The sequence below is a fragment of the Cucumis melo genome, chromosome 11 (assembly GCF_025177605.1).
Source record: "Cucumis melo cultivar AY chromosome 11, USDA_Cmelo_AY_1.0, whole genome shotgun sequence".
NCBI classification, from domain to species: domain Eukaryota; kingdom Viridiplantae; phylum Streptophyta; class Magnoliopsida; order Cucurbitales; family Cucurbitaceae; genus Cucumis; species Cucumis melo.
The window spans coordinates 7,197,815-7,220,285 of record NC_066867.1 but is presented as its reverse complement, the minus strand read 5'-3'; the positions used below and the strand labels follow the sequence as shown (position 1 = coordinate 7,220,285).

The 22,471-nt window shown below is 34.5% G+C and overlaps 1 protein-coding gene across 3 annotated transcripts; it reads right to left on the bottom strand.

The window, feature by feature from the left end:
- Nucleotides 1–530: 530 nt before the first annotated feature.
- LOC103501063 (nuclear pore complex protein NUP98A-like) lies at nt 531–10,949 on the bottom strand. 3 transcript variants are annotated; one of them, XM_008464554.3, is made up of 13 exons: nt 10,806–10,949; nt 10,192–10,264; nt 9,296–9,601; nt 8,033–8,695; nt 7,693–7,920; nt 7,009–7,607; nt 5,920–6,001; nt 5,768–5,828; nt 3,340–3,475; nt 3,072–3,191; nt 2,766–2,937; nt 1,912–1,965; nt 531–1,511 (listed from the first exon to the last, which is right to left on the bottom strand). In XM_008464554.3, the coding sequence occupies exons 2-13, from the start codon at nt 10,208–10,210 to the stop codon at nt 844–846; spliced, it is 3,108 nt and encodes a 1,035-aa protein (XP_008462776.2). In that variant the 5' UTR covers nt 10,211–10,264; nt 10,806–10,949; the 3' UTR covers nt 531–843. The 3 variants fall into 3 exon arrangements, with proteins under 3 accessions (XP_008462776.2, XP_050935269.1, XP_016902936.2); XM_051079312.1 differs by having other exon boundaries at nt 5,768–5,807; XM_017047447.2 differs by lacking the exon at nt 10,806–10,949 and adding an exon at nt 10,654–10,677.
- Between the last annotated feature and the right edge of the window lie 11,522 nt (nt 10,950–22,471).

Sequence of the window (22,471 nt, the reverse complement as noted above, 5' to 3'; positions counted from 1 at the left end):
AAAAATAAATGGTTTAGATTTGTCTATCCAAATCTAAATGATTGTGTATCAAATCTACACGATCGGCGTGGTTGACGACACATTTTTCGTATTTTCCATTATGCACCTGTGGACTTTTTCCGTTTTTAAAATTGTTTTATACAATATAAGTATTTGACGTTTTATTATATTTTTGAAAATACCCAATTAAAATATAGATACCAAATTAAAACAAAATTCAAATGTGAATGGTAGAATTGTAACATTTTGAAGTCTAAAGACTAAATAAAAACTAAATCAATTAATAACGTCAATATCATAAGTTGACAAGTTGGACGTCAACGTAGATTACACTCAAAATTAAGGATTAAAAATTAAAATACAGATATATGAACATCAATATTACCAAGTAAATAACACCAACAGCTTCTTGGAGGTTGAATGCAACAATTACAAATGTTAGACCAATTGAATGTCTAAAAGTAGTTTTAACAAATTATCAAATTAAAAGTTCCCATCAAACGTTCTCTAAATAACCAACCATATAAAAATGTACAAACATTTTGGCACCTAAGTATTAAATTGAAAGTTTAAAAAGAACCATCTGGGTTACATCATTATCGATAACACAAATGAATGTGAACAAATCCTTTCAACTACAGAAAGCAAACTTTAAGGCCAATACAGACTTCTAACTAAGAGTAAAAATGAAACAAACTTAGCACTTCATTACTACTTCAACATATTTCTTTACAGATTCATTTCATTTCAAAGCACATGTCAACACAAAATCCCTAAAGTACAAAGCAGGAAACAGCAACAAACTTGTATTGCATAAGCTCCCTCATGGACGATGAACATTATTCATTCCCAATCTTCTTCATTATCTTCCATATTATACCTGCTGAAGTGTTCAACCTTGAATTTCCACTCCCCTTTCACTGGATCGTACGATATGAACTCAGCGCCTTGAGCCTCTGTCTTCTTCCTTAGCAACTCCTTGTACTTCTCAACTTTAGGCCCTTCGGTATATTGATGCCCAGTTTGCTTGTCTACACATTTGATGTTGAGTATTGTTACTTCAGCAGGCTTATTCAGACCTTGCCCACAAGGAGGTTTTTTACTCTCATCGAGGTAAACAATCACCTCACGATTGTTAAACTGAACAATGGACTCTAGATCGAGCCTTCGCACGTCTGTTTCACCAAAGAATTTAATGCTTCCATAACCATGGCGACCCACCACAAAATCTTTAACATGGCGGCAAAACCCAGGTTCGGCCCTTTCTTTGGCAGCTAATTCTTGAATCTTTGGCTCGGTATAATAGTCTGAATGCCGAAGCTTTGGCATTAATGCCTCAATATCTGCCCCATGTTCATAAACAATGGCAGCCTCACCAGCTCTGTGCCCTGCAAATGTCCTATACAACTCCTCCTTTGGAGCAGAGTGATCCTCATGGACCCCATTGGGTTTTTGGTTAACTTTGTTGAGATGGATGCTTTCTTTGTTAATACCATTCTCAACAACATTTCCTGGAATAAAGAAAACATAAATTATTTAACATAAAACGTATGCAGCTTCTGCTATAATGCACACTGCACTTAATAAGTAAGGCATGATGATATCCATTCATATTGCCTCGTTCGCCACTTCATTCAAAATATATTACTGGCAAAATCCAATAGTTCACATCACAAAGCTATCCACTCCACATATAATGTAACTAATTTTCCTTGTGTACAGAAAGACGTTAGAGACTCCACACTTCAATTTTATAAATAGATTCCACAACAAAATATTTCACAAGCACAATAATGTAGAGAAATTGCAATCAGAAGTCAAAAGACCATGTTCTTAAGGTGTGTTAGGCAAAGTGGAATGGAGAAACTGAAAACATACGAATATACCAAATTGTGAAGGGAAAGAACTAACCATTGGTATCCTTCAAATTGTTGACGGCCGAGGAAGTACGTTCAGCAATCTTCCCTGGTGAAAATTAAGATTTCCTAGTCAGAAACATCAAATTGCACATCACAGGGCCAAAGGCCTAGGAACAGAATTTATATATACTACCATGCCATGCTCAGTAACAGATACACCATCATGATGAAGAGAAGTAAATGGGTTAACAAAATCAAGTATCTCGTGGACAAAATATTTAGAAATATAAATGTAGATACTAAAGTTAATATCAAGCATGGACAAAATATTGTTAAAATTTTCCAATTAACATCATTAACTTACAAAAAAGATAGGCCAAAATAATAGAAAATACCCCATCTTTTAACTTTGTTCCAGAAATACCCCAAGCTTCTAAAAGTTCATCAAGATCTTTAAAATTTCGGGAAAAAAAATGTTAAAGAACACCCTTCCCACTAATTTTTGGACAAAAACCATGAGCATGTTGTTTCAAAAAGAAAACAATCCAAAAGTTTCAAAAGTTTGATCAATACCCTTAAAAAATGTTGGCACGTCATTTTCAAACTTCCACTAAGTTTTTCAAAGTTGCTTTCCTTAACCTTTCAAAGACAAGAAAAAAAGGTTTGAACAATTACCTTACCATTAGTATATGAATGAAAACCGTTAAAGTTAGTATTGGATTCCATCTCAATAATTTCAAATTTGAAACAGATAACTCAACCTTAAAAAACAATGAGAACATACAACTCTATCTTACATTAAATCTCTCATTACTTGGCTTTGGATCACCAACCAAGCAAACCTTTTTCAAGTGTTATCAACTATGAAACATAAAAATTGGAAAGCACAAAACAAAAAAGTCGCACCATTTTCACGCACTGAGGTGTCCTTCGATGGCAAACTTTTATCTAAATTGGCTTTTGAAGGCCACTGATCCGTGGGACGAATAACCAATGCTCTAGGATTCTCTCTGGGAATAAAAAGAGCATCGGCCTTTGGAGTGCTAGGTGTTTCTTCATCATCACTGAAAAATGGAACCTATAAATGACAAGGAGCTATAAGCAGTCTGTAGTTAAAAAAATTCGAGGCGCCATTTAAGTAACCACCTATCACAATAGAAATGTGAGGGACGGGAAAAGGAAAAGATGGTATAATAGAAGAAATAGCCATACCCTTGGACTGCCATCATTCTTAGGATTATATTTTCTCACAGGCAATCTCATCCGTCTGTGAGATAGGTGGCGAGGCGTCAAGAAAGATGATATTCTGACTGGAGCCGCTTTATCAACAACCTATATTAGCAGAGTATCAATTAATGGAGAGAATCAAAGAAACAGCATCAAACTATATTCATCTAAGAGATGTTAATCATTAATGGCAGAAACCATTGATCTCCATCTCCCACTCAAACTTCAGTAAATAAAGACAAGTCCAATCTACCGGCATGCTGGAAATTCCATATTGAATAGAAGGTGCTGCTCCTGGTCTACTAATTGACATCTGTGGCATTGCAGGGAGTGTCCCAAATGGATTGGTAGCAGGTGCTGGTTGTACTGCAGGGGTCTGGGTGATAGGCCTACAAAGTACATAGATGCAAATATTACCGATACATGGCAATCAATCTCGGCACAAAAGATTGAATGTTTGATAACTAGATGGCCCTAAATTATCATACATGCCAATTAGTCAATGTCGGAACAATAAAATCACCATGAAAATCAATGACAAGAGCCAGAAAAAGAAAATGACAAGCCAAAGAAAAGCAAATTTCCATCCAACCAAATTAGAAACTAAATCCATAAATTAACTTAACCAGTGTTTTTTAAAAGCTGAACGCTCAATAGTCTTCTAGGACTTAAGCACAAGGTGCAAGATTTTCTCTTTTTTTTTCCGGTGAAGCACACTAAATACAAAAGTACTGCATAAAGAAGAAAATGCGTAGTTGACATGGGAGTATGGAAGGGAAAAAGCCAAAAAAAGAAGGAACTTTTTATTTAGGATTAATAAATTTTATTTTTAGTTAATAACGAATGAAAACCTCTAGTTATTAATATTTTTAAAACATAAGAATGAAAAAAAAAACTAAAATTTCAAGGGCTTTGGGCCTTGAGATTCACAAATGGTGTGCACCTCACCTCTGCACCCTAGGCGCAGGCCTGAGAGGGGTTTTTAAAACATGCGACTTAACAACTTAAGAAGCACCTGGCATTAGATATTTTCCAATGAAAAATGTTCAGTGAAATGAACTGTTGATGTCCTTAACAATTGGAGGGCTCTCTACTTGTTTAGCTTTGCAGGAGGAAACTCCCTATACACCTTGCCCTTAAGCTGTTATTTTGGCTCCTTTGATGAACATACTACCTTTGATTCCTTTTTTGTCTTTTTTTTTTTCCCTTTTTCATGAAGTTTGAGCGTCATTTGGCCAAATGGACTACTAATAACTTTTCACCTTGTTGTGTACAAATCAGGATACAAACCAAACAACAGTTTGTAATGAAAAGAAAAACAAATACTTGTCCCCACCATATCTTATACAAGTTATTTTGCTCATTCTCCATTGCCTGTTAACTGTTCTGGGAAACATTTCTTTTCATTGTATTTAATGATAAATCACGCTTCAGACAGATGAATAATACAGAAAACGTCCAAAACAAAAGTAAACTACATACAGAAACTAACTCCAAAAGTAAAAGGTTAAAAATCTTCAGCAACAGAAACCTAGCAATGCCAAACTTCCCAAATATCTCCACAGGCCCCTTAAAACTCCTATTCTTATCACGCCAAATGATGTATTAGACAATAAAGAAAAGAAATCAGCACACCAAGAGAAGCCCTCTCGCCTTACCTTCTGCAATGCCTTGCTTATCTGGACTGATTTATTAATTTTGATAGCTCGATGGTTTTTTATCTGATATACATGAATGGGATAGATTGTTGGTACTACATCATTCAAGTCATAGGGTTTTCAACAACCCTTTGATGAGTCTTAGTTATTTTACCTTTAACATAATAGTAAACTTTTAGGTAAATCACATTTAGTCCTCATACTTTCACTAAAGAAAATTCTGTTAAAGTTGCTATTAAGATCTAATAAAAGTGCGAGGTGATTGTCATCTAGGATCCACGTGTACACTTTTTTGCAGGACAGGTTCAAGATTGAACCAGTTCAAACCAAGGAAATATGGACACCTTAAAATCTGAGATCCAGGGCTAGTTTTTGTGATAAACCATTGAATCCTGATTGAAGGAGAGGAGGTGAGTCTCAAAGTTCCATCCAAAATGCCAAGGCAACCATCTTCCCAATCAAATACGTCATTTTATTCTTCTGGTGTGATCATTGTAAAGACGAAAATGGAGAAATTACCAGCCCTTTCTAATTGGCTGAGAGATATTTCGTATCGTCTTTCAGCATCTTTTCTCATACATAGTAAGGAACTTACACAGTACATATTAGCAAAATTAATAAAAGTCATCACTATTTAACGTAAAAATAATAGAGAAATTGTTTTAAATGGCAAAACTACTGAAAATATTTAAAAAACAGTAAAATTTCAGTCCATTAATAATAGACAACGATGGGCAGCATCTACAGTGATAGATGATAGTAGTCAACTAGCCTATCAGTGTTTATCAACATCTATCAGTGACATTTCTATATTTATAAATATTTTGGTTCATTTTGCTATATTTGAAAACAACTCAAAAATAATAATAATAATAATAATAGCAATTTAAAAAATCAAATAGAAATAAAATTCAATAATATGTAAATAACGGCAAATAACAAAGAAATGTGTGACACAAGGACCAAAACTCAACAATACGCAAATAGCACAGCCAATAACAAGAGGGAATGTGGAACTCTTACGATTGTCCAAAATTACTCTGGCCAAAAATGCTTGAAGTTCCTGCAAAACCACTTGAACCAACTAATGGGAAAAAATAATCAAGTTACTACATTAATATAAAATTTTTGAATGCTCAACAAGACTATTAATCAATTTTTATGAATTAGCTTACTTGGTTGAGCCTGACCCAAGTTGCTAAAGAAGGAAGTGGGTGCCTGTTGTTGTGCTGGTTGAAAAGGCATGGAGAAAGGGGCCTACAGTATGAACAAGATAACAAGCCTGTTAGTATAAGATATTTCCTTACTATAACATTCAAGTTACTAGGTTTTTTTTTTTTTTTGGTGGATAAAAATCAACAAATTTTCATTGTGAAAAAATAAAAGAATACAAAAGCATACAAAAAGAAACAAGTCGGGTTAGTAAGTTAAATGGAATTAAAGTACCAAAGCCTGTTAGCATAGAGAATTCCACATTCAATCTAAGAATTCTATTTCAAATCTAAATCAAATTGAGGATAGATTCCAACATTTACCTTGAATTAAATTTAGACATATTCCAAACTTCACCTCAGATATTTTTTTTAAATGCAAAATTCAAATTCAAGTCATATAGAGTAGATCTCAGACTAAAAGATTTGTTACAATCATATTCAATCTCATATGAAATTTGAGTGAAATTGAAAATAAAAAGATACAACAAAAATAATGTAAAAAAATGGAAACCAAATTTGTTACTATAGAAAAATTTCATTCAAATAGCTCTAGTTGTATAGAATACATTAGAAATAGTAAAATTTCAAAGCTCTAGGCTATTTAACTCCAATACAAACTTTCTAACCACAAAAAACAACAATGCACCCCAAAAACAGAGATTATTTAACTCCACAAACTAATTCACTCCCTAGACTAAACAACTAGTAACTACAGACTTAATTACTCAACTATCTACCCAAAATGCCCTCATGAAAAAAATATTAAAAACCAATTTCAAATCAGAGCCAACTCATGTAGTGCATAAAAGAAAGTACATCCAACATCACCTAACCCAAAGTAAAATTTGTTGAATTACAAAATATACAGTTTCATTATCATAGACTAATATTTACTCTATGAAACTTTCTTTACCTCCCTCCACAGACATGGAAGAATTGGTTAAATATGATGATACCATACATAAAAGTAATGTGGTCTATTAATCAACACACAATCGTCTTACACATGAAAAGTACAAAGTAATATGGTAAAATCAAAAGGCTACTTACAGATGTTTGACCAAAACCCATTGGATTGCTTGAAGTTAAGAGTGATGGCGAGCTAGAGAAAAGATTCCCACCAACCCCAGACGAAGGTTGACTAAACAAGCTGGATTGTGAAAAGGGAGCGCCAAAGGCTGAACCTGTCTGCCCAATTGCAGGTGTTGTGGATTGGAAGAGCGAAGATGATTGAGTGTTACCAAAATTTAAGCTGGAAGGAAATGTAAGATTTGTTCCTGGAGATGTAGTTGAACTAAAAGCAGATTGTGAAGCAAGGGATTGAGTGTTAGATGAACTGAATAAAGATGAGCTGCCAAACTGAGAGGTTGTTGATGATAAAAAAGCTGATGTTGATGCTGCTGTTGTCGATGCAAAGGGGTTTGACGGAGTGGAAGGAGCAAATGCCGAAGAATTAAATGAAAACGTTGTTGAAGGTCCAAAAGTACCAAAACCAGAAGGTTTAGGGGCAAATGGATTGGTTTGTGTAGATGTAGAAAAAGGATTCGGACTTGATTGACTAAACGTGGAAGAAGCTACAGGGTTAGGCTGTCCACCAGAAACACCAAAGCCAACACCACTAGCAGATTGACCAGCTGGAAGAGGTCCACCTTCAGAACAAGCACAAGAATCCCAAGTTATCCATAGGAAATAAACTTCGCACAATTTTAAAAGAAAAAAAAAATTAAAAGGTACCTTTGTCCCCCAATTGATAATCCTCCCATCTCAACTCTTCGTGACTTTTATCTTTGTAGACAGGCATGGCTGATATAGACTCCAACTTTCCAGCTGCTTGCGTACTGCCACTTCCAGGATCTGGCTCAGGTGTTGGTGCATAAGGAGTGACTCTACTGCCACCTCGCTGACCACCAAAACCAGCTTGCCCAAAACCGCTGGTTCCAAATGTAGATGTAGATTGTGCTCCTGTATCAAATTCAAAAGAACACGTATTAATGTCCAAAGAAGCAAAAAAACTGTACAACTTCAAAATAAATTTTAACTGTAATAACTAGTAAGATATTTCAGATTGGCTCACCAAAAGGAGAACTTTGGGCACCAAAAGGAGATGTATTGGTACCAAAAGTACTACTACCAAATCCAGAAGTAGATTGCCCAAAAGCTGGAGTAGACCCAAAGCTAAAGGATGGAGTGCTAGAAGCTCCAAAAGCAGGAGCACTGGAAGCCCCAAAAGCAGGAGTACTTGAAGCTCCAAAAGCAGGAGTACTAGAAGCACCAAATCCACCTCCAGATCCAAAAACAGGGGTGCTTAGCGAACCAAATGCATTCCCAGTACTACCAAAAGCAGGTGTGCTTGTTGAACCGAAGGCAGGACTGCTTGTAGCACCAAAGGCAGGGGTGCTTGCTGCACCAAAGGCTGGGGTGCTTGTCGCGCCAAAGGCTGGGGTGCTCGTGGCACCAAATGCTGGAGTGCTTGTGGCACCAAATGCAGGGGTGCTCGCGGCACCAAAGGCAGGGGTGCTCGTGGCACCAAAGGCAGGGGTGCTTGTAGCACCAAAGGCAGGAGTGCTAGTAGCTCCAAATGCAGACTGGCTAGGGGCACCAAAAGGTGATGAAGAACCAAAGACATTGCTTCCGAATGCTGGCTGAGATTGCTGGTTGGTACTTCCAAACGGATTTGTTTGGGCAGGAGTAGACCCAAAGCCTCCGAACAGTGGTTTCTGCCCAAAAATGGAAGAACCTGCCAGAAGGGAGAGCGTCAAATTTAAATCCACATAGTAAATGAAATACAAGTGATAAAAATATTTTTCAAATTTTCCTAGTCATAATCTGTGTTCTGAATTGAATGCAATAAACGCAATGATAGTGAAGAAATATACAGTAGCTTCATCAAAAGGAATATGCAAACAAAAAAGTATTTAAAAAATCTAATATAAAAGAGATGCAGCATTTTCAAACAAAATAACACATGGAAAAATCAATCTTAATCCTTCGGCAAAGGAAAATAACAAAAATATTCATATAAGCAGAACAAAAGGCAACCTTTCCAATAACGATAATTCATAATTCCACAAGAAAATTTTAGACAATCCATTTTTATTAATACTCGTGTTACTTGACTGCGATGTTATTTTTCATCTTTTTATTTTTATTCTAAACTATCTAACCCATTCATTTGGTCCTTTATGAATGAATTAAGCATACACATTGACAGAAATATATCATAGAAACCAGAATCACATAAACTCTCTAATGTTCACTGACTGTATTGCTGAAACTTTCAGGATATGTGAAGAACCAATTATCAGAAGACAAAAGATAATAACTTAACAAGACACACCTCCAAATGAAGAAGATGATGAACTACCAAATGCAGGAGTTGATGACGATCCAAAAGTGGATGGAGTAGCTCCAAAAGCTGGTGATGATGAACCGCCAAATGTTGTGGTGGAAGGAAAGGGAGAAGAAGACTGGGCTGCCCCAAATACTCCTGTTGATGTACCACCAAATACTGTATTTCCTGTCTGTGAGCCAAATGGGGATGTACTGCCGAAAGGCTTTGGTGCAAAAGGATTATTACTTGCGTTGGCAGTTTGCCCAAAAACTGGTTGAGATGCAAAAGGGCTAGTAGATGGTTGCCCAAAAGCTGTTCAAGGAATCAAGCCCAATAATTGACACCAAAAAAGAAACCCACTCAGTAAAAGAACTTCGAATTTCAATCAGTAAAAAAGCTTAAAAAAAAAGTTCAAAGATAAAAGAAGTCGAAGGCAAGACGTGCAAAAAAATTTTAAGTAGACATTTACAAAGTGAAAAGAAGTTCACAATTTAAGTCATGATTTGTGATTCCACATACAAAAGTAAATTTAAATACATTGGAAAGCAAGAAAACATACAGGAAGCCTATGATACTTAAGATGTGCACATACAAACCACAGGCACACAGAAGAAAACTAAGAAACAAGTCCAGATAATAAAATCCAATCGCATAAGATGACAATCTATATACCATACTTCCAGGAGAGGTGCCATATCATTATGAAACAAAATATAGAAGTCCATCACTTTCAGAATTTAAAGGAGATAAACCACGTATTTAGCCTACTTCTACCAAAAAATTCTCGCTCGATTACCTCCCTACATTATCTTACAAACTTGAAGACGAAACATAGAGAAGGATCCAGAGCTCAGCAAACAAACTGCAATTAGGATAACAAAATTATTAAAAGGAAAACTTACGGTTGGGAGAACCAAACATCGTTCTCTATCTATTCTCAGCTGCAACTGAGTAAAGTTAGCAACTAATCTCGAACTGCAAAGAAAAAAAAAAACCAAATCAATCATTCATCCAGCATACAACCTAAAGCATTGAATCACCAAAAACATATAGTCAGCAAGAAGGAAGGAAGGAAGAAAACTAGTTTTCAATACAGCAAACCAAACAATTAGTAGAACAAAAATCAATATAAAGCAGGTAAAATAAAAACACGTCCAGAATCGGAAACAAACCCGCGTAAGAGCATCAAACAATGGAATAAACAAACACAATGGAAGCAGTTAAACAAGCATTTGCAGATTTTTCCTATTCCCAAAGTGAAATTAACAAAAACATCGATCAACACACATCAAAAATCGAGATTAAAAACCAAAATGGCAGAATCAAATCCAGTGTTCTTAAATGAAAAAGCCCTAGCATCAAACCATTGGACCAAGAACCAAAAATCCAGCTGCTTCCAATAAGGAAACGACAAATTCAAGCATCGACGGAAAGAATAGAGAAGAAAATGCGGGAAGATAGGAATTTGGATGAGGAACAGTGGGCATAGATCTGTATAGGGGAAAGAGAAGCGTACCGTAATCGATTGTGTGAGCATAAGAAGTGAGGTCGAAGAGGGAAAAAGGAGAAAGCCAAGAGGCTGACGAAGAAGAACGAAAAAAACAACGGAGGAGGAATGAAACGACGTTATTTATGCGAAGGGAACGAACCGTGTAGCGTCGAAAATAAGTCCGTACTATATTAATTAGCGTTTAAACCAAGTCCCCCTAATGCAAAATCTATACGATGTCGTTTATTAAACCTAATATCGATTTACTGGTCAATTAGGACTAGAGATGTTCATTTAACCCGCGGGTCTTAAGATGCTAACTGTACCTAAATTCACGATTACACTAGAAGTGGAGGAGGGAGTGGGAAAATATTTTTGCCACTGGTCCAGGACGGAGAATACATTCCCCAACCCCGACCTCATATATATATATATATATATATATATATATATATATATATATATAATTAAATATAAATATAATATTTCTTTATTTACTTATTTAAAAATATCTAAAAGAGTAAAAAAAACTTATTTTAATATTCTTTCTTTTTTTTCTATTCCATTTCTTTTTTTTTTCTCTTAGTTTCATTTCTATGTTATGAACATTTTTCTAAAAAGGCATTGACTTTGATTTGTAAACTTTTCTTTAAAAAATATGATGTAATTGGAAGCTTTGTTAGAATACTTATGGATTGATCTTTGATTTTTTTTTATATGGATTTTTGAATCTTACGGATGGATTTATAAATATATCTTTTATCAACAATGAGAAGTTGACATTTTGAATTGTTTTAAATAAGAATATTGATAATATTCGGTCAAAAATAAAACAACATTATAAATAAAATGTATATACATTTCAAGTAAACGTGGATTGGAAAATGAGATTAAACTAAAAAAACTTGAAATATTTTCCAGGGGAACCTGATCCCATGGAATCCCCGCACCATTCCCCGCAAGGAAATTGGTGAGAATGGGGAATGGGATAGGGAACGGATAGGGATGTAAGAATAACCGAGCAACCCGACAACCCAGACAACCCAACTCTAGGTTGAAATTTTTTATATTTTTCGGGTTGGGTTGGGTTGCGGGTTGGAAGGTTAAAAATTCGGGTCCACCTAACCCAACTCGAATTAATATAATAAATATAAATATTAATAAATAAATATATATATATTATATTTCATTATTATTTATTTATTTAATAAAAGTTAATCTTGAGTTTCGAGAGTTTTTTAGTTAACTTCATGCAAAACATATTCGATTTACTGTTGATGATTTTCATTTACAAACTTTAAAATTTAGACACGAAAAAAAAAGTAAAATAATACAACCCGACAACCCAACCCATATTTTACGGGTTGGGTTGGAAACTTAATTTGGGTTATTCGTGTTAGCAACCTAATCAACCCGAAAATATGGGTTGGGTTGAGAATGTCTTACAACCCAACCCGTTCCCAAAATAAGGTTCTCAATCTTATTCATACACTATAGATCGTTTGGGTTATATACTCGAACTTGATCCACGTTTATGTCTCTACATAAAGTTCAAGTTTACACTAGATAGCCTAAGAACCTTAGAATATTAGATTCAAGATCATAGTATTCTATTTTCACTAATAAGTCCTTAATAACTATTTTATTTAATAGAATATAATTTAAACTACAAAAACTTCGAGTTTTAGGATATAAATTCCAACAAAAATAAACTTCTACTTAATATGCAAAGGTCAACGCAACCCAATCCAATCCAAAAAAATCCGAGTTGGATTGGCAGGTTGGTTTTTTTTCATATCTCCATAATTTAGACAAATTTTCATATTGTTTTTCAAGGTGTAAAGTGATATATATATATATACACACACATATATATACCATCATAACTCCAAGTTTGGGTCTATAATGTTCATTCAAAAGGAGGTTTATTTTAGCTCTTACATTTATATATATACATAATCGGGTTGGGTTGAGTCAACATGACCCCTTATTTGCACGACCCGACAACTCGACTTAACATTTTTTCTCCAATTATCTAACCCAACTCAATCCTTACGATTTGGGTTGGGTAATCTAAGTTGGGTTATTGATTTTTTTAACAACTCTATTTGAGGGTATTTTCATTTTTATTTTTGTTTTTTTTAATTTGTTTATATACATTAATCTTTATTTGCATTACATAATTAAAAATAAATAATTGGGATTATATATATAAATAACCTCTTTTTTTTTTCTTTTTGTTCTGCTAAGATTCTTATTATTTTTAACAAGATATTTAAATTTAAATTTATAGTTATTTTATAAAAATCTTAAATTATGATATATTATTTTATGGTTATTTTACATAAATATAACAAAACCTCTAAATATTTACAACTCGTATAACAAGATAAGAAAAGTCGATGAAGCGTGATTATTTTTCATATATTCCATATATGCCTTTGTTAGTATTTAATATTGCTGAACAAGTTGTGTATTTTCACTTCTTCTTCTCCTTTACAATTTATTCATCTTGTTTGTGATTTATTCATCTCTTCTTCAAGATTTTCTTTCTTCGGCATTTAAAGTATAAGATATGATCATTTAAATCTTCTATTTCATATTCATCATCTTCGATAAGATGCTTTGAAGCTATTTCACGATTGTTTCATCTTCCTCATCTTCAAGAATATCAAAATCGTTTAAATATCATTTGAAGCTTTTCATGATCGTTTAAATTTCACTATTAAGATCCTTGCGGTGAGTTTGTTTTCGGCAAGAATTATAAAATCAGGATTTTTAGTCCATATTTGGAGATATGTATTGTATTGTAATTAGGGTTGCCAAAAATCCCCACGAGGACCACCCAAATTGGGGCAAGAAACCCTCGATTTAACCCATTATTAGTAAAAAAAAATGAGATTAATAGTGTTTAAATAAGATTCAAATGATAATATAAATTAGATCCATGTTAAAACAATAAGAATGGGATAATGCATGTTAAAACTATAGATTAAAATAGAGACTCTACATTTGAATATGATTACAATGTACATTTTGAGTAAATATGATATAATATCTAAAAACCAATTTAATTAATTTCATTTATTGTTTGATTTAATTAAATGAATTTTATTTCATTCTAATTAACACTCAATTTAATTGAATTAAAATACTTTAAATTTAATTAAATAAAATAAAGCTGAGTCACTTCATTAAAGAAACCAAACTGCACTCTTTGCACTATAGGATATTTCTACGTCAATTGATTTAACCATTACTCATAACTCAATACTTCAAGAATTGTTTGTAATTATAGTTGGGTCAAATTATCGTCTTATTCATATAGTTAACTCTTATTTCTTAAGTACCAATGATCTCTCTAATGAACATTTTGTTTATTGTTCTATCATAAACCAAGTCATTTTTAAGCTAGTGAGAGAGTGAGTACCATTTGTTTAAGATCTAGAATTAGCACTTAAGGAACTACTCATCTACTTTCCCTAAAGGTGGGAAGGAGTAGATTCCATCTTTTGAAGTTATGTTCCCAACTCCTTACCAAACAAATTCCTAAAATGATAGGCTTATTGAGTCGGCTAACTCAAACCACTCTCACTCATACAAATCAAAAGATTGTCTAGGCAACGCGAGGAAGGGTAGTGTCACGTTTTGAGCTAAGCGAGCTGAGGAAAGAAAGTTTGAGAAGCTACCGAATTGAACTGTTGTACATTTCAATTTGAATTAGGAATTCCGCGGACAATACAAGCGGTTATTAACTATATATACATTTGATGGTATAGAATACCAGTATGTATTACAAATTACTATAAAGTAGGAGGGTTTTCAATGTGAGATCTAAAAACATATCTCTCCGTGGCACCGGTAGTAAGTACTATATGGTTCGGGGCTTTAGCGGGTCTATTAATCGAGATCAATCGTTTATTCCCGGATGCGTTGGTATTCCCGTTTTTTTCATTCTAGTTATTGACTTGGGAAGGGGTGAAGAAGATTAGAAAAACAATCAAATATCTTTGACTAATCCCCTTCCCCCTTCTTTTTCTTAGAGTTTTTAGACTTAGAATAAGTTAGAAAGAATCAAAATGGATTCAACCTCAGTCAAACTCGGACGCGGCGCCAGGTTCAAATTTAATTAATAAAAGAGTGAGAACGAAAATGAAAATGTGATGGCTAGGGCAACAATTAAGTTTTAAGTTAAATTAATCTGGATTAGTTAGGAAAATATGTGTTAGGTTAAATTAAGCATGACCAGAGGAAATATTAGACCTACACATGTAAGACATTAAGGAGGAGCTGGCAAGTTAAGATGAGTTTAAGGATGACTAATCCCATTTATAATTAGTATAAGTAGTCCTCAAGTGTCACGCCCCGCCCCTCCACTACTTCATGCGACCATAAGGAAGCGTGCAGCCTATACATTCCAATTCCACTCAAGACTCTCCACGAACAACGTGCTGAAACGCCTAGTAAGTGAAACTTCTCAACCAATCCTCATCACAGAGTCCTACTTCAAACTTGGAAGACCCTTTCAACTCATAGCAGTGGAAAACTAAAACAACCAATCTTAACTTAATCATCTAGCCTTTACACACTTAAACCAAAACTACTAAGCGATAATCATTAAAGAGATACAAAAGTAACTCAGCGGAAGGATAATGAAACACAACTCTGATTTTATTACTTAATTCTTTTACAATTTATTTTTTTCCCTTGCAAGCCACTTGATGAAAACCTAAGTTTTAAGTTCTAAGCTCCAATTATGCCTTCCTCCGCTGCGATGCCACTCCTCGTATCAAGATGTTTAGGAGTATAAGAACCCCTTTCTTATCCTTCTTCTTGACCGCCCAGTAACCGGCCATTTCTGAGACAAGACTCATCCCATACACAAAATTGGGATGTTGTCCTTAGACGTAATAACTTGAAACCATCCAAAGACGAATAACTTGATTAGCTTTTCTGCATTGCAACCTATCTTAGTTGTTCTTACTTGGACTTAACGCCTGATTACCGAAAGGAGGAAAACTTAATCACGTAAGTCAAATACTTAGTGAGTGAGAGTTTTAGAAAACCTTTTTGGGAATACAAGTCAAGCACAAAATATTTTCTTTTCTCAAGCGCATCTATCAACGCCTCATTTCACAAATCACCAAATCTCACATTAGCTCATTTTATTCCTTTCCACCAAGAATGTGAATCATTCCCTTCGCCAAGCCTATTATTACTCTTGCTAGTATCTTGCGATTGAGCTACTGTGATGTTCACTCCATCTGGGAAGTTTTTGATTCATTCATTTTCTTGTTGCATTGACTGTCACCATTCACATTATGTACACACCGCATAAGCACTACTTAATTGATAGGAATAAGACCAATGATTTGCATGCATTCATCACAATCAACACATAGAAAATAATCATTTTCTCTTTTCAAATAACGACAACAATAACATCAATAATAACAACAGAGATACTGAACGCGTTATGCATAACTCATACTCATAAGGGATCAATTTGAGAAAATATTTACAAAATATTAGTACACAAATCACCCTCATAGGAGTGTATTCAAGAAATTCATTCACACAAGAGTGTATAGTTTAAGAAAATCACTCACGGAAGCTTCCAGTCCTTTCTCCCTTGAATGTGTCTTCTTGTCTAGAGTTCTTTCAGCAATAACTCTACTCTTTGCATTTTTTTTGACAAAACTTCCAAAATGACAACACTTTCCTTAAGGCTTCTAAGTTCTACCCTATCTATACTAATCCTTTAAATCAGTTACTTTCTTTACCTGCCAGTCCAAAATTATACTTTACATATGTTGTTCTACCACTTTGTCGCACTATGTAACCAAACCAAACCCGACATGTAAGCCAACGATCAACTCCCAATTTGACATTCCATAGAGACGCAAACCTTATCATCTAAGAAATCCGAACTCTTCTCCACCTTATCTTCTCAGGAAGCTAAACATCTTTTTCCCGCCTTTTCTTCCTTGTGACAAGCTACAACCATTCACCTCTTTTCCAACTTCTTATCGCGTTACGTTGCTATATCGCCTAACTCTTCTCGCAATATGACTCCTTCACCACACCAACTTGTCTTTCTGCCTTCTTTCAACGAAACTTTCTTTTCTTCGAATTTTATCTTTAGAATGATTAATCTGTTCATTTTAAAAGGATCATCTCACTCCTCAACGCCTCTCTTCTTTAATAGGATTCCTTTTCTTGGCTCTGGGCTTCACATTGAGGATTCAAAAGGAAAGCTTCAAAGAAGTTCTTACAAGTACTAAGTTTTGCCAAGAGAGTTCAAGCGAGAAAAAGAGAGCTTAAGATAAGTTATTAAGAAGAGGTTTGGAGGAAACATTTTAGCTTTGGTGAGTGATCCTTTTCAAAGAAAAGAGTAAATTTTTCTAAAGTTTTTCTTTCAAAGTTATGTTATGTTTTGTAGAGAGCAATGTATGTTATAATCTTGTTTATGATTTGTATGAAAAGCATGACTGTTTCAAAGTATATTTACAAGTTAAAGTATGTGTCCTTGTGATGCTTGTATGCAAGTAAACCATTAGCTTTTTTCCTATCATGAGCTAGTTGTTATATGCATTTAAGAGTAATGGAAACCATGAGTTGAGTACTCTGCATGGTGAGAGCGTGGCTGGATGCATTGAGTGGTCTGCATTTGAGCTGATTATCAGAGCCATTGGAATTGAACGAGGGTCCGCAAATATGTTGGTAGTGAAATAAGAATCATCCTAGTAGTCTATATGTTGAGAAGGTTTAATGTCCATGCGAAAGGAATAAGTAGATACTAATGAGGTGTTTTTCATTCTCAGCACATGTTAAGGCATTGAGAAGTTGATCTTGTAAAATGATTTTATGCATGTACATGTATCCTAAAAGGTTTTCCTAAAATATCACTCACTAAGCATTAGGCTTACATTTTAAGTTTCCCTTCCTTAGGCAAGAGAAGCAAAGAGGCCGCTAAAAGAAGGTGAGTTGCTACGCCAAATGTTAAGAGTTGTCGCAAGGCATTGGAATTTAGAAGTTTAATTTTAGTTTCTATTTAAATATTGTCTTGTATTTGTATCAAGTTTATTTAATAGGAAATAAAGTGGTTAAGTTCTTTCAAGTATTAAGGTGTTGCATTTTCATGTGGCGGAGCATGTTTTCATTAAGTAAAGTTTAAGTCTAAAGAGTAAATGTTCTGGCACTTCATTAGAAGTGTTAAGATTGCCCAAGTTGCATCCACACTTGGAATGCGAGGGACGCATTCTAGGTGGAGGTGTGACATTGATCGTACTTTTCTTCTACAATAATGGAGTCATTTAACCATCTTAAGTGTATATGTTGTTTCTTTTATTAGAGTATTGTCAGGTAGTGGTGGTGTTGTAAATGATAACTTACATTATATATCAATATCCATTGGACAAGTCATGGATGCTGAAAAATAGGTTATCTAGAGAATATAAGGCAAGAGTCGAGACATTCCTTAAATTTGGATTGATCATGGCAATGGTTCTAAGTTGATTCGATGTTCATGTCTTAAATGTAGAAAATGTATATGTAGGTGTAACGTCCCAAAATCTCGAGGTAATTTTCTCAACATTATCATCCTAAGTTATTAAGATTTTATTTTGTTGGGTGTTATGTTATTTGATTTTGGTAAGAAAAGGAAAAGAAAAAGGAAAAAGATAATATTTATAATAATAATATAATTATATATTATTATACATATATATTTAAAAATCCTTTAGAGATATGTGCCTCATCTTTCCCTTTTCTTCTTCTTCACGTGACCAGTCGTTGCCCACTCTCATTTTCACCTCTCTCTTCCTTTCAGTTTTGTCACTGCAGCCGTGAGTTTCTGTCTTCAGTCGAGCATCAGTCGTCGTCCATCCCTCTGTCGCATCTCCCATAACCAAGTCGAAACGTCTCGGGTTCATCGACGGGCCATCGAGCAAAGTTTGACCGGCCAAATCTATCTCCGTCTGCGAAGCTCTAGTCATCATGTTCTTTGTCTGCCATCCACGAAAGCCACCCAAGTTCAACTGGTTTCGTCTCGAGCTACCTCTACACTTTTGTGAATTGCTATGGGCGTGTTTGGTAAGGGTGAATTTGTGAATTTTGTAGTTGTTTCTATAGCCATTCGAAGTGTAAATTGTTAGGTTTAAGTTGTTGATCTTCGAAGGTGCTAAAGTTTGAGTTCTTGGATTATATAACAAGTTTAATTGGAGTTTGATCCTCCAATTTCTTGGGTAAGTTTGTGGACGTAGTATGGGAGTAAATTGAACGTGGATTTTAATTATGAAAGTATTTGATTTTCTGTTTGAATCCCTTATGTTTATATTAGGTTAATTCATTAGATTTCGATTTAAGCAAGGATCTTAGCTAAGCATAAGGTAAGAGATTTCTCCTACTGAACTCAATTTAGAATTGGAACGTATTGACTGGTACGAAAGTTATAATATAATGAATGCACTGGTTCAATTGTTATGTGTAGATAGGCAGTATTGTTAGTTACTCTTTTGACTATTATTTGTAATTTAGATATATTGATGGGTTGTACTATCGAACGCATGTAGCTGATTTAACTGTCATGTGTAGTTTGGATATTTATGGGTTGTGTTGTTGATTGAATGTAAATGATTTGACTGTCAGGTGTAGTTACATATTGATGGTTTGTATTATGGATTGGAATTAGATGGTGTGACTGTGATGTATAGTTTCGCTATATATGGTGATGGGCGATATTGTTGTTTGAACTTAGACTATTTGACTGGTTGTGCAAAGAGACTGAACTGTTAGTTAAAAATGTGTTTTGATGTGACTGTAAGGGATTGTTTAGAATGAACTCATGGGTAACTGTTAGTTTTATCTATGGGTGGTATACCTTGCAAGCATAGTGTCCTATAGGATCACCACATGTTGTGTATCCTTCGGGATCACTAGACTAAGATGTGTATTCTACAGGATCAATGGACTGATATGTGTATCCGATGGGATCACTAGTCTGATGTGTGTATCCCACAGGATCACTAAACTGTTATGTTGCAGGATACCCCTTAATAGGAAGCTAACTGTTCTTACCCTTAATGGGACCAGTAGTGGATCTCTTACTGGGTATATCTTATACTCACCCTTTTATGTTTAACTTTTTCAAGCAAAGGTAATGCGAGAGGTAGACCAGCGAGGGACAAGAAGGATTTGTGAACGTCATATGGGAACGTCTATTTTAATGCTTCCACTTAATGTCTTTACTATTTTTGTTTTGAGGATTTAAAATGAGTCATGGTTAGGACATCCATTTGTTTTGTTTTGCTTTTGATGATTTCATAGATGATATTTTGAGCTTTTGAAATTGTTTGAAATAGGGCCCAAAGAAAGTTTTCTTTATTTTGGATGTCTAATGATTTTAAACAAGTTTTATGAAATCTCTATGTTTTGAAGAAGTGTCTTAGTAGTAAAGAAATGACCTCAGCTTAGTATGAAAAGTTGGGTCGTTACAGTAAGGATGTTTGGATTCTTAGGAATCACTCGTATGCCAATTGAATTAACCAAAATTATAAGGTCTGGTTTTAACATGGGGAGAAGATTTGGACAATAAAATTTTAAAAAATAATATAGTTTTTTATGAATGACGTACCAATGTTTTTGTTGACCAAGCTCAAACTAGTTTGTATAAGCAACCTATTTTTTTGTTAGTGTGAAAAATGACAGCATTAGATATTCGTGTTCACTTTACCATTCGTAACAAAGAGGTAAGAAATAGTATTGATTGTCGTGTTCTCTAAATTTTAACTTTTACCTTTAAGAGTACGATGATTGTGTTATAATGTAGATGGTCGATCATGCTTTTGTGCAGCAATGTCATTTGCTTGCCACTTGACTTAAAGGAAGGCTGGAAGTTGAAGTACTTTTGGGTGTAAGTGATAAAAAAAAATATTTGTTACTTGTTTTGAGTCATAAAGTGTTACTTTGACACTTACTTGGTTTATTAGGAGGCATACTTAGACATTTTTGAAGTTGTTTTAAGTGTTAAGACAACATTTTTCATGTTTCTTTGGTAATACTTTATCTCTTTTAGTTTTGGTTCCCTTCTCTCCTTTGTTCATCTCTCTTAATTTTTTTAACTTGTCCGCATTGTCAACTTTTCAATACTCTATGTGTAAAACAAGTTTGTTGTCTTTTAGGCATACATATAATGTACTTGTTTTAGTTCAATTTTTTTGTTCCTTGTAGACTTAGAAAAGGAAAGAAAAGTAGTTCCAATTCATGAAATAGGCTAAAAGAAGGAGGAGAATTGCTATGAAGGGGAAATTTATGCTATTTGGTTTATGTTGTCTTTAAGGATTTGTTAGATTTTTAGAGGAAAATGAAGCTTATATAGTAATTTTTGGCAAGTATCCTAACTTGTTACTTAAATATTTGTCCACGTAGAGAGATATTAAGTAGTCTTGGTTGAAGTTTGAAGCCTTTAGTTTGTTGTTAAAAACAAAAAGGAAGAACTTTAAAACGACATCAAAAGAAGGAACGTTGGAACAGATGCCTATTCCTAACACCGTTTTACGTACGTCGGGACACGACATAAATATTGTTTTAATATTACCTTGTCCCGACATTACATGAAGGACGTCAAAAAACAAGAAGTCATTTTTGACGTCTAAGTCTAGGGCATCGGGAATAGTTCACAATTAAAATAAATATATAACATTTTCTGACGTCCCATGCATGACGTTAAGAATGGGCACACCTATTCCTAACGATTCTCGTTCGACGTCAAAAATGGGTAACATAGTTTCCAACGGCTTACATGAAGCATCGAAAAAAACTCGAACGTTAATTATGTCAGAGCAAGATTCTCGATGCCCCATGCATGACATCAAAAATAGTTATACATGTTCCCGACATCCTTAGTGATTCGTCGGAAATGTTTCAAACTATTTTCGACGAATCACTAATGGCGTCGGGTACTAGGCAGAACACCCAACATCTTCGTGGTGCGTCAAGAGTGTCCCTATATATTTCGTTTTAGTTTTGTGAAATACAGAACTGAAATACGAAGAGAAGGAGAAAAGAAGAAGGAGAAGAAATAATCTTCGCCACGCCCGCCATGCCTTGCCCTCACCACCTCACCGCCGTTCTTCCATTTTTGGTCAGTTTCAAACCATTTCTTTTTAAGTTTTAAAGTTAGTTTAGGTTAGATTAGTTTAGGTTAGTTTATGTTTATAATTTTGCTTGTTTGAAGTTAGTTTTAGATTGAATATTGAATTATTTTTAGGATATAGTTTTAGGATAATGATTGAATATCGAATGTAGATTAAAAATTTGAAGGAGAGTTATTTGAGAAATTGGGTTGGGGAATTTACATTTTGAGTTGAAAATTTGAGAGGGAATGAGGTTTAATTGAATATTTGAATGGAATGAGTTAAGAATTAGAGGGTAGTTTGAATTGGAATTTTAAAGGGGGGTTGAATTGGAATTTTCAAGAAGGTGGGGTGGGTTTAACTGAATATTTGAAGGGGATGGGTTGAGAATTGAGGGGGTTGAAGATGAAATTTAGAAGGGGGGTTGGAAAGAAGTATTTGGCTATTTAAGTGTAGGTAGTATGACACGGACGTCAAAAAAGTCAAAGAACACATGTGGAATTAGGGTACAAAAATATCAACACGTCCCATTTTTGGTTTGCCAAAGAACCGATAATT